We start from the raw sequence: 12,202 nt of genomic DNA, 5'->3' as shown, positions 1-12,202 counted from the left end.
ATCCTGACCCAAATGAATGAACCATCAATCTTCCACTTGATGACAGTTTTGTCATTTTAGTCATTTATTCAGTGCATTTTGGGGGTTAATAAAAAATAGGTTTTAAGTGTAAGGCATTAGGAGATTAATTTTGAAATTACTGTCTACTTTTGCAGCAGTTTTCTTAGAAATAACTGCACTCAAGACATTTTAAATGTGTTCCACTTAATGGAGCTTGCCTATAGGTTAGGCTTGATTTTAAATAGACATTCGGTGAAAAATGAGATGCCTTTTGCTTGCCATTTTACCTTCACGCCCTTATATTTTTGCTTCCTGTTAAAAAGGACTTTATTAGAAGACCTTGTTTACATTTAGAAGAAACTCGGCATTCGGCACTATAATCATCACATGTAGCTAGACTTGATATCCATGTACAAAAATATAAGAGAAACATATGCATGTGGAGAGAGTAAAGCTATAAAAGGGGTAGTTACTACCTTCATGACTTCAGATGCAGCTAAGATCCCTCACAGATGTCCACCACATGAGCAGGTGATGATATTTTGAAGACTGCAGAGTCACTGTTTTTTATAGACCCCTTCCAAAGTGAATATATTATCATACCAGATTTATGTATACATGTTTATACCTAGAATTTGCATTTCCTAAACCTTAAACAAGAGTTTTGCTGAGAAGAGCACCAAAGAAAAGCAGTGAAGCTAGAGTGACCAGAGTCTAGAAACTTGCAAGAGTCCAGTTCCTTGTTAGGTAACCACCCCTGTAAGGTAGCTCTTTGTACTTCTGAAAAAGCTCTAAAGAAGATGTTACTGATGCCCGAAACTCATAACTATTTTTGCAAGAATACTCTGTATAGTAGAACCCAAAGATGAGCTAATGTTGATATTATCCAGCTAAATCTCGACGTTACCAGGAACCAACATATTTTGGCACCTGTTAAATTTCAGAAAAAGGTTTATAATACTATTAGCCGTCTGTAAATTAGCAGTTCAAAGATGCTATATTATAAAGTTTTAACACTGATCATATACATCAAAACAATGTCAAGATCAGCTAACTAGCATCATTTTGTGTATCTGTATGCTATTTTAAAAAGACATATAAAGTGGATTTACTCCAGAAAGAGGGAAAGATGACTTCCCCAGGAATGCTCATGTTGGGGACAGTTTTCTTTAGTGACTTAACCATTCAGAAATGATGGAAGAAATGGTACTTTATTATTTTAAGTTTGATAGATGACAAGAGAGTTCCCAGTTTCTCTGGGAAGATATGGCTTCTCTCCCTCTTTTAAGCCACTGCCAGGGCTTTCTGAGAAGGAAAGCTAGAAGGAGAGGGTCAGGATTCCTGTTGCTCTGTTCCATCCCTGAGGTTAGCAGCCTGATGTGTCATGTGATGAGAGACAGGTTCTGATGGCAGTGAATGAACTAGAGACCCGCTGAGTGGACCTGTGGAGAGGCTGTGGGACCTGGGGTGGCAGAAACAGTGCTCATACTGGTGGGAGTTTTGGGGCGGGGGGTCGGGGGGCAGGAGATACGGGCCATGAGGGGAGGAAAGGCTCTGTACCTTTCCCCAGGGTGGAACTGGGGAGGTAGCATTGCTGTGCAGATGTTGGAGGTGGGCCAGGGGAAGGGGGAGGTGCACAGATGGTTACCTTTCTGTCAGGAAATGCCCAACCCTGCAGCACGACTGGGATGCGAGCACAGCTGTGCAGATTTCCGGGTCCCCAGGGTCCCTTGGGGATCCTTCGGAGAGGAAGGGATCCTGTCCCAGCCCACACCTGACCCCCCCAGGACGCTTTCCTCCCTGACCCTGGTGTCGGCCCAGCGTGTGTGCACATGTGTGAGAGAGGCAGGGCAGGCGTGACCGTGGCTGTCATTTACATGGACGGCCTTTAAGGATCAGCCTGAGGAAGGAGAGCGCCATTGTGAAGCAATGCTGGTTGCCATTGATGGAAGAAAAGCAGTGTCCAGATTTTTAATTAGAAGAGCTAAGACCAGAAGTTTCTTAAACATGCTTTATCTTGCCCTTTTTTTTTTTTTTTCTAATGTTTCCACTGGGTGGTGCTGCAGGAATTCCTACCTTTTGCCTTGGAGCTACCCTTCCCAGAAAGACGCCTCTAAAGCATAATAGGAGGAAGTCCTGATTTAGAAAGATTTTACAGTTTCAACACAATAGAAGAGTTTGGAGGATGCTCTGGCAGGAAATGTTTTAGTTTCTGGATGTGGAAAAACCACCATCATTTTGTATCATGCAAAAGCCTTCTTACTAATACTGGGTAGATGCTTTTGGCTTTCACCAACTTATTATTTAGCACAGAACAGCTTTCAAGTTTATCTGAAAGATGGCGGTTTCATTCTAGTGGAAGTGGTATGTAAGATTTCCTTTAGTTTCAAATTTCCTAAAACTATTTTAACATGGTACCGAAGCAAATAAACATTTTCTGATGTTAAGACAACGCAGATTTTAAAAATATCTCTGTTGAGGCTTTATTGAAGCTGAAGGCAATATTCCCTTCTGATTTTAGAGATCATTTGCGCAATGTATTGATCTAAAAGATAACTTAGATGTTTTACTTTCAAAATACTTTTAATCGTAAAAATTCTTTTAGTTTGATAACACTCGTGTGTGGTGGGGGGGTAGGGTGAGCCATAGCCTTGTTTTACAGATAAAGAAGTTGAAACGTAGAGAAGCTTACATCCCTGCCTGAGATCATCCAACTCTTCAAGGCTGGGGCTGTGATGAGAATTTACATGTTTGACCATTTTCCTCTGTGTACAGGATCAAATTTTATTAATATTAAAGTACAAAAATTTCGGTAATGGATTTTCCATTCAAAGGCCTATGAAGTAAAAGAATCAAGGGTAGTATGGGGGGAATGTATCCTCTGGAAATAGGGGAGCTCTTTCCATTGAAGCACAAAGGACAGTTAGCAAGATTTTAAGTGAGTTTTACTGAATGCAAAGCAGCATGGTTTTTTGTTTTTTTGTGTGTGTGTTTTTCATTTGCAAGTCATGATCCTCCGTGAAATCCCAAATGCTGCTTTTTGAGAACCTGAAACAGGGCTTCCTCAGAGGTGTTTGTTTTCAAAGGAAAAATTTTGAGCCCCTGCTAGGTGCTAGGGGCCACACTAGGTACCATCATGTGCAATCAGTGGGGTTCCCAGTCTGTCCCTGTTCACACATGAAGTCTTTCTCGTGATTCATTTCATTGTTATGTGAAATGTGCACAGGTGTTGGGCCCCTCTCTGGGGCCAGACTAGATCACTTCTGTCTCACTTCTGACTTTCATCCTTTCGTTTCGCCATCCTGTGTGCAAACACTGAGCTGGGGGGATGCATCTGTCGTGCCGAGGGGGACAGAAGTTACCAAAGGTACAGCTCCTGTCCATACATCTCGTCTTCATAATCGAGAGCCAGCCTCGATTATTTAATGTTAGGTGCACCCGGAGCATAGCTAAACCAATATACAGATCGTTTAAAAAGGGAAATTGGTTTAAAAACAAAATGATGGTGGGACGGGTTCAAAGTTCCTTGCTTAAAACAGAACCTATTGGAACCGCTGGAGTCACAGATGAGGCAAAGCCAGACATAAACAAGGACATTTCCTGATGGGATTCCTAGTGCGAATGTTGTATCACCCTCTGGGTTAAAATGAGACTTTCCTCTTAGCAGCAGCGAGGTGTGCATATGAGAGAGGAGGCCTGCGCTAAAGGGACTAGGTGTGGTGATGAAGAACCTGGGTAGGAGTCTCTGCTCATATCACTCTTGTGGCCAAAAGCATCTTAGTTCACCTTAAGTCACGACTTCCTCATGAAGTATTAAATTTAGACAACACATATAAAGCACTCAGCACAATGCCTGGTATATAATAAATGAGCATTAAATGTTAGCAATAAAAAAAAGAAAAGCTCCTATGTAAAGCAGTAACGGATTTTTTGGGGGGAGGGGTATGAGCCCTATTCTTGAGGATTCCATGGACTCACAGTATTGCTGGGTGGGGGGGGGCAGTGTAGCTAGCATTTCCTTTAGAATGAGGCTCTTTATTTGAGATTTATACATTACCTTTAGGGTTCTATAAACCCTGCTGAAATGAAGTATGTTTTATATGAGTACATCTTTTTTTTCCCCTAGAAAATTTTAGATTCTCAAAAGAATCTGTGGCCCAAACACAGGTAGAAGATACTGCCCTGGGGATGTGATTATGTGTATATACATGTGCATATGTGTCTGTTCTCTGTGTGACTATATGCTTTAGGCTGTCTGTATGAGACTGCTGGTATTTGACTGTTTTTGACCCATAAAACCAACAATTTCATATAGTGATGTGTATAAGAAACAATTTGAGACAGTATCAGAATGAGAGAGATTATAAGGAGGTATGATTATAGCATATTTTCTTATGTTGTTTTTCAAAGCCTCGTTAAGTTAAAAGTCGTCCGGTAGTCTTGGACCACTAGTAATCATATTTATCTAAAATAACTTCTTCTGTGTACAGTATTATGAAATAGTCTTGCATTTTCCCTGGGGACTTATGGGTCGCCTTATCACATCGATCAAATCATTTTTTTTTTTTTTAGTTCCATACTCTTTTGATTCAAATGACTACTGTTAGGAGAATTTGCTTGGTATTTTGGTTAACATTAAAGTACTTAGAAGTTTTTAAAAAGTGCTTAGAATTGTTTAGTATTTTCCCCCCTGTTTAATTCAAAGGCCTAATTACTCTGGGGAGGAAAAAAAGCCTCCATGAGATTTCTTGGGCAATAAGAATAACAGTGTTCTTTGAGAAAGCAGGGTTTGGCTGTCGTGTTGAGGGTTAAAACAGAACTGACACACAAGGCAAAATGAAACCAGAGCTGCAATTACAAAGTGGGACAGATGTAGGAGGCCAGGTTTCCTGTGGCCCATTTTCCAGTTTCCTGCCTGCAACCTGCAGAAGAGGAAGCCGAATGTTCAGTATGAGAACCAAGTATGAGAATTGAAGGGCGACGTGCTTCAGGCCAGAATCCCAACGCACACACCAACAACACAGTCAACAAAAACAATTGCAAAGAAAGTGAATGTTTGGGTTTTAGTCCAGAAATGTCTGGGAAGGAGTAACACATCTGTTGAAAGAAAAAGCATGGTCAGCAGAGCCTGTTCTTATATGTGAGACTCTATTGGGGGGCTGGGGGGGGGGGCTGGGCGCTGTCCCAGATTGTAGGAACCTCTGATGTTTACAGCCCTAATCATCTTTCAACACATGGTCTGCTTTTTAATACATACAATTGGTTACCTGGGAAGATTTTCCCTGCAGTGCTCAGGACTTCTAAATCTGTTTCCTGGGCATGTTGATATACGAGGGAGGTGGATGTGGTTAACCGAGTGGCTATAATGAACTACAGCCTCCCTTTGGGAAGGCTGGGTGACCAGTTGGCTGCTTTGATCTAGCAAACTTGTGTTCCTTTAACTGCCCAATAAAATTGTATCTGATGCTTTCAGAGAAGAGATTAAATGGAAATGTGTATGTTGAAGACTATAGATCGCACACTCTGTGTGCTTGTGTGGCTCCCCGATGTGGGGAAATGCAGGGTTCAGGCAGTCAGAAGACACTGGAGAAGTAGCCTACCCTTCTCCTGGGGGGGGGGGAGAGAAAAAGGAAATTATTCTGTGCCTAGGCTCTTTGATACATTATAGAAGAGTCTGCAGACAGACATTACAATCCCCATCTCAGTAGTACAGAAATTAAGATCAAGGGTAAATGACAAACGTGAGGAAATTGAGATTCACTGTACATTCATGGAATGCCCGTTGCTCACCAGGTGCTGCGTTGGAATTGCTGGTTGATGCTAATGAAATGGTGGCTGACAATAACAAATAACTCCCTTTGTGGAAGCCATGTTGAAGGCTTCACAGAAGGCGTCAGTGAAAGCAACACATAGCTTTGCTGAAGGCTTATCCTGTACAGGGCACTGTGCTGTGCTTTTCCCATTCACCATCTTCGTCAAATTGACTTGCTTCTTTGAGGTACAGAGTAATAGGTGTATGCTTCTGGGACAACCAGTTATTTATTTAACATGTGGCTTGATCACCACTTCTCCTTCTGCTAGCTCAGGAAGAACAAACACTGTACCAGGAATGTTAGGAAGCTTTGGGATGTTGCCAAATGAGGGATCAAAGAGGCACCATGTGAGGCAGCCTATAGTAAGAAGAGGTGCTTTCGCATCTCATCTCCATGTGGGTAAGAGAGGGCTGGGTTGTGCAGTGGTGTGGTTGGATAGGAAATGGCACGACTAGACGCCACGTAGGAGGAAGTAGAATGGTTCAAACACACTTTCCCAGCCGGAGTTAATATAGCCATCCATTTACTTTTCCAAAGGAAATTCTCATGTAAAAGTCACCGACGAACCAACAGAGTTGTTTCTAATTCATCCAGAGATAACACAGTTTCAGAAAGAAAGAGGTGTGGGTCAAACACACAGTAAATGGGTATGTTGTTATTACAGCGGCTTCAGTGATTTCCCCTGAAAAATCTTTGTCTTTCCTCAGATGGGAGAGTTATTTGAAAAACAGTATTTGCAAAACATTGCAAACTATAAAGGGTAAATAAATAGGCTGAGCAGTGGCCACTTTCCCTCTTTTCTGTTCACTTTGCTCTTCAACAAATGGGCGATCTGTAGATAGTCACAGAATGAATGAGAATACAAACATTTGTAAACAGATTAAAAGAGCTTTGAGGGACATGAACTTGACCTCACAGATAAGCATTTTTTAATGCAGTGGTTGACCATAATTAAAATGTCTTTTGAAAATAAATTTTAGGAATCTTATGTCCACCTCACAAAAATAATCAAGATTTCAAGTACAGGCTGCATAATTACCAAATGTTAGCCTCATTTACTTAATGCCTTGAAATTATTCTGTGCTGAGGAGTTATTGTAGACCTCATATAATACAAATTGTTGTTTTCCAATTTCTTGACTTAAGAACAGGGTTTGTTTTATATAATGAAATGTTTTCTGCCTTTTCTCTTGGATACTGATCGTATAATGAGTGGTACAGAGGAGTTGAACTTAAGAGCATTATGAAGTGTTCAGATCCATCCTCATTTCTCTAACCATGCAAGTTTTAACAACAACAAAAAAAAGACAGGTACTTACAGGAGCACCTACTTTATTTCTTACGCAGGAGTTTTTCTCCTTTCCTTGGCCTCTCTCATTTCTGACTTTTTTTTAAGATGGCTAATTTCTTTAGTTCATAGAAGCTTTAGAAAATCAAAGATTATAATTCTACCCCCTCAGCTCCCACCTCAGTGTAACTTTAAAAATGAATTCAGGAACATGCAAAGACAAGTGTTAGGTTGCCATCAATAGAAAGAAGAATAAGTGAGTATTCAGACTTCTAAGAGTAGAAGCAAAAACCTCATGCTTTGCATAGTCTGTGCAGCCCCATCTTTCATTAAGACGTCTGGCGCCACCTTGTGGCAGAAATAAACAATGCCCGCCTCCAAGAAGAGCAAAGCAACTTGTAGACGCGAAGAGGCAACCTGAAAAGGGACTTCCACAGGGGCAGGTCCAGGTTTTGTGGGGCTTGAAGCGTAAACAATTTGGGGGAACCTATTTTGTACAAAGCCCCCCAAAATTAGAAACAGAAAATCACTCGTGCCCCTTGATTTGTGCAAAGTGAAGGTCCCTGATGCATTTCCTTCACTGTGAATCTGCCTCGGGGTATAGGTTCCAGATGCCAAGGCAGTGCTGGTTGCTCTGGGCTGGAACTCCCTTGTCAGCCTAGCAGTTGCTGGAGGTTTGGTGGAGTTTGAAGGAGCACAGTAACCCCTGCTACTGGGCGACTTCTGTTCTTCAGGCTCAGAGGGGAGGTTGTCTCTGGGTAAACTGCAGGTCCATTGCGTTCCAGGCCCCGAGGCTGATTCCTGCTTTGGCATTTGCCATTGCTGCCCCCACCCCTGTCCTGCCTGCTTTGGGGAACGTCTGCCTCTGTCCTCTCACACTTTTCAGATGTTACCCACCCTTGAGATAAGGCTGGGCACATGCTCACTCCTCTAGAACGCGTTCTCCAGCTAGCCTAATCTTACTCCTAATGCACATTCCATGCTTTTGGTGGGGGGCAGTAGTACAGAGTGGTGCGGGGCACAGGCCATGGCACGCTCTGACCTCAGTGTTTTGTATGCATTCATTCGTTTGACAAATGTTTGTTGGGTGCCTGCCGTGACCTGGCTCTGATCTAAGAGCTGGGGAGACATCCGCCAGCAAAACAAAGGTCAGTGCACACAGACTCAGCATTCGAGAGCAGAGCTTCCCAAACCAGCTGGGGAAAGGGGCCGGTTTTGTTTTTTTTTTAAAGATTTTGTTGGGGAATTGGGGGAGGGAAAAAGCGTTGGGGAATTGGGGAAGGGGAACAGATAAGTTGCTGTCCTTTTGTTCTTCAGTCTAGCTGTGGAGGACGTCGCTTCACTGGCCCATGTTGGTATTATCATTGCGCTCTTCCCGGGTGAGGCAGATCAGTTGCCTGCCATTGGATAGCCGCTCATGGCGGATCATGGTAACTCACGACAGCTGCCAGCCAGCCCCACTGCAGCCTATGCCATCGCCGGGGACTAACGGCAACCCAGCTCCAGATTGAGCTGTTATTCACCATCTTAGCTGTAGAGGGTGCAGCGTCACTGGCCCTCATGTGGGATCCGAACCAGCACCCTACTGCTCAGAGCTGGTGTCCCAAGCCAACTCCTAACCAATGCGCCACTCAGCCAGCCCGGGACCAATTTTTTAAAATTTCCAACATATCGTGGATCATTTTATGAACTACAATAAAAATAAATTACTAGGAAAATAAAAAAACCAAGATTCTAAAACACAATGCGCAGTTTTTTAAATTATACATTTAACAGGCATGAAATTGTATTTCAATAAATATAATTAGAATAAACATAATGGGGAAAGTAAGTACAAAGACAACATATTCATTGAAAATGTGTGTAAAGACAGTACAGAAGATTACTATTAATGCTGATAATGTTTTGCTCTTCAGTAATTGTAAGCAAACAAAAAAATTATAAATGAAATAGAGAGAGAGCCCCCATATTAAATGCCCATAAGCACGCTGTAAACAAACACCATATTTATCAAGATTCACTTTTAAGGTGGCAAATGAGCTTCCTGCTGACTAACAGATTTAATCTAGGTTGGGTACAAAAATGGTCCTCATAGGGGATGACGGATAGAAACTGTTTCTATGTTTGGTTTTAATTACACTCAGAGAGAAGCCAGTCTCACAGAGATATGTTGACAGGAATGGAGGAAGAGATTTTCAAACACATTTCAGCAAACTCAGAATATTAATTTTTTAAACTTCATCCAAAATCAAGCAAGTATTGCTGCATTAAAAAGTTCATCTGTAACCCTTCATTAGTGCCAGTTGCAACAATTTATCCTATAAAGTTATAGATACATTTTAATCATCTTATGGAATCAGTGAATTCCAGATTTTGATACACTTTTGGGTTACAGTTGAAAAGCTAACCTTGAATATTGCATGTTTTAGTGTGGTCCTACTGCACTAGTCCATAGCTTGTGCCAACAGATGAGCCGACTGATCACATACTTGCATGTGGTGACAATGACAAATTGCAACTAGAAATCTCTATACTTTCAATTTCTATACGTATCTCATCATGGACTGGTGACCAACAGTTTTCAGTGGTATGTTGGCCAAACATTGAGTAAACTGTTCTCTAGGGGCTTAACTTGTACACCGTTGGGCCTCAATTTCCTCATCTGCAAAATGGGAACAGTAACTATTTGAGTCATAGGGCTGTTGAGGCAATTAAATGAGATAATGCAGGAAAGTGCTTGGTATGTGGTAAAGACTTCATAAATAATACCCACCATGTATGGAGAAGACAAAGCTAAGGCTGTTACAATTGGAAAAGACAGATTAATGAATGACTAACACCGCGCGGCAGTATGGTAAGGGGTAAAAGGACCCCTGGCATGAGTGTGTTCACATGTGCACATATAAATGACTTCCATTTGGGAGGAATGGGGTGGCCTTTTGACCTTCTCTGTCCTGCCCTTTGTGCTGATTATTTTGAGCGACCTGATTTAGCATCAGGATGGTGACTACATTTTATTGCTTTTACCCTGTTTCATGATTGTTGTTCCTGTTTTCCACCCCTGAGAAGGGAGCAGCTTTCATTTTTGTGCAGGTTGTGGATTAGACCCCTCATGGTCAGAGGAGATGAGCCTGACTGGAATTAGTGTGCTCTGGGGATTGGTGGTTAGTACCCTTGACCTGATGGGGAGTGCTGTGTGGGCTGACGGCTGTCAAGTAGACAGAGGAGGGCCCTGGGGAATTATCTGGGTGATCAATATCGTCAATCTATAGCATCCTTCTCTTCGAGGCTCCATCCAGATTAAAGAATGAATCCAGGATATATTTTGCATTCTTTAAAAACAGGAAGAGTTGAAAACACAGAACGAGGGTGGAAAGGAACCATTCAGAGTCCATCAAAGTGTCTGACCCACTCTGTGTCTAGAAGCCAAGTTCTTTCCTCTTGGGCCACCTCCACCCATCTCACCTCTGCATCTGTTGTCCTGACCGGCCCGGTGAATGTACCCATTGGGCTCCATTTTCGGCAGTCATAACCAGGATTGTCCTAGCTGTCCCTTGGGTTGTCCGTTTAGAACCCTTTTCTCTTTCTGACACCACAGCTCTCATCTACTTGCCTCCCCTCCCCCCTCCAGGAGCACAAGAGTGATGGGAGTAGAACTAGCTCCGAGGGAGGTGTGGGCGCTCAAGAGTCATCTTTGCTGGAGGCACAACAGCTTGACAGCCTGAGGCTAAGCATTTTAAACCAGTGTTTCTCAAGCAGGAATCAGAGGATATGTGCCCGGGAGTTCTCCTCTGCAAGAATTTTCAAAAATTTGTGTTCTTTCATTTTTGATGACAGTGTAAAAAAAAACATATTCCAAGTCACCTTATAAATAACTGTCACTGAGTAGCTGACAAGTCTCCCTAGATTTCAAAACCTGTATTGGGGTCACTGCCTAACGAACAGAGAACCATAGTGATACAATATTTAAATGATGCCTCTGGCCAGGTGGAGGCCAAATGATCTCACAACATGCTCTATGAAGAGCTTTCCCTGTTGCTTAAAAAGTAAGCATTTGACTAGCACTTACAAGGTATAGTTCAAGTGCGTTATTAGTAGTAACTCATGTAACCCTTACATCAGCCCTGTATGGGGGATACTTTTATTATCATCATCCCCATTTTACATATGAGCATATGGAGGCACAGAAAGGTTAAGTAACTTACCCATAGTCCCCCAGCCAGGCAGGGCCAGCACTTGCATTTGAACAGAGCCTGTCCCCAGAATCGGCTGTTACCCACTATGTGACCTTCTAAATAGACAAAAATGGCTCACTCCTTCACCTGCTGTAGATTGTAGGAAATAATTGTGCTTCAGTGAAAAACCGCATTGTCTAGACGAGAGAGAGAACTCTGGATGATGTGATAATGACTTTATGGAAGCTGTTTTACAACCCTGTCAATTATATATATGACTGATAGCAAAATAATTCTTGTTGATCGGTATGCAAATTCCATTTTGTCTGACTTGTGCATTCATTTCAATGTTCCTGATCTAGGAACGCCTCTATTATTCAGAGTCTCCTTTAACGTCTGCCTAGGTCCCTCCTTGATTAAAGAGTAAAATTAAATCTTGAACATGTCTTTATTTTTCTATCTATAGGAGAGCCATGATTTTACCCATTTTGAAAATCACTTTTAACAAAGGAATTGCTCAACTCTCAGCTTCTCGGGGAAGCCGTGACCTCCTCTTGTTCACGTGACCCCTTTGCCTGCTCTGATTGCATTTTTCCATAGCACTATTTTTCCAACATACTATGTAATTTAGTAGTCATAAGTGTGTTGTTTATGACCTGTCTTCTCCGCCTTGAATGTACACTCTCTGAGGACAGTGGTCTCCATCTTTTTGGTTCACTGACGTGTCCCAAAATACCCAGATGGTGTCTTGACATAAAATGGACACTCAAAAACTAACTAACTAACTAACTAACTAACTAACTAACTACTAACTAACTAACTAACTAAGCAGCAAGGAGAGAATTGAGTCTTCAGAGAGTATATAGTAATATAAACACATTTTACCTAAAAGAACCTATGTTGGCTCAGCCATTGCCATAACCTTTT

General features: G+C 42.1%; 1 protein-coding gene across 1 annotated transcript in view; it reads left to right on the top strand.

Annotated features, from left to right (window-relative positions):
* Positions 1–2,269: 2,269 nt before the first annotated feature.
* Positions 2,270–12,202, top strand: part of ELK3 (ETS transcription factor ELK3) — a 76,217-nt gene continuing 66,284 nt past the window's right edge. The window contains exon 1 of the mRNA XM_019641677.1: positions 2,270–2,364. Coding sequence (XP_019497222.1) covers positions 2,277–2,364 — 88 coding nt within the window. The 5' untranslated portion in view covers positions 2,270–2,276. The remainder of the gene's footprint in view (positions 2,365–12,202) is intronic.

The sequence above is a fragment of the Hipposideros armiger genome, unplaced genomic scaffold, assembly GCF_001890085.2.
Source record: "Hipposideros armiger isolate ML-2016 unplaced genomic scaffold, ASM189008v1 scaffold_63, whole genome shotgun sequence".
Classification (NCBI taxonomy): Eukaryota; Metazoa; Chordata; class Mammalia; order Chiroptera; family Hipposideridae; genus Hipposideros; species Hipposideros armiger.
The sequence above is the reverse complement of the archived record's forward strand: the minus strand, read 5'-3'. Positions and strand labels throughout refer to the sequence as shown.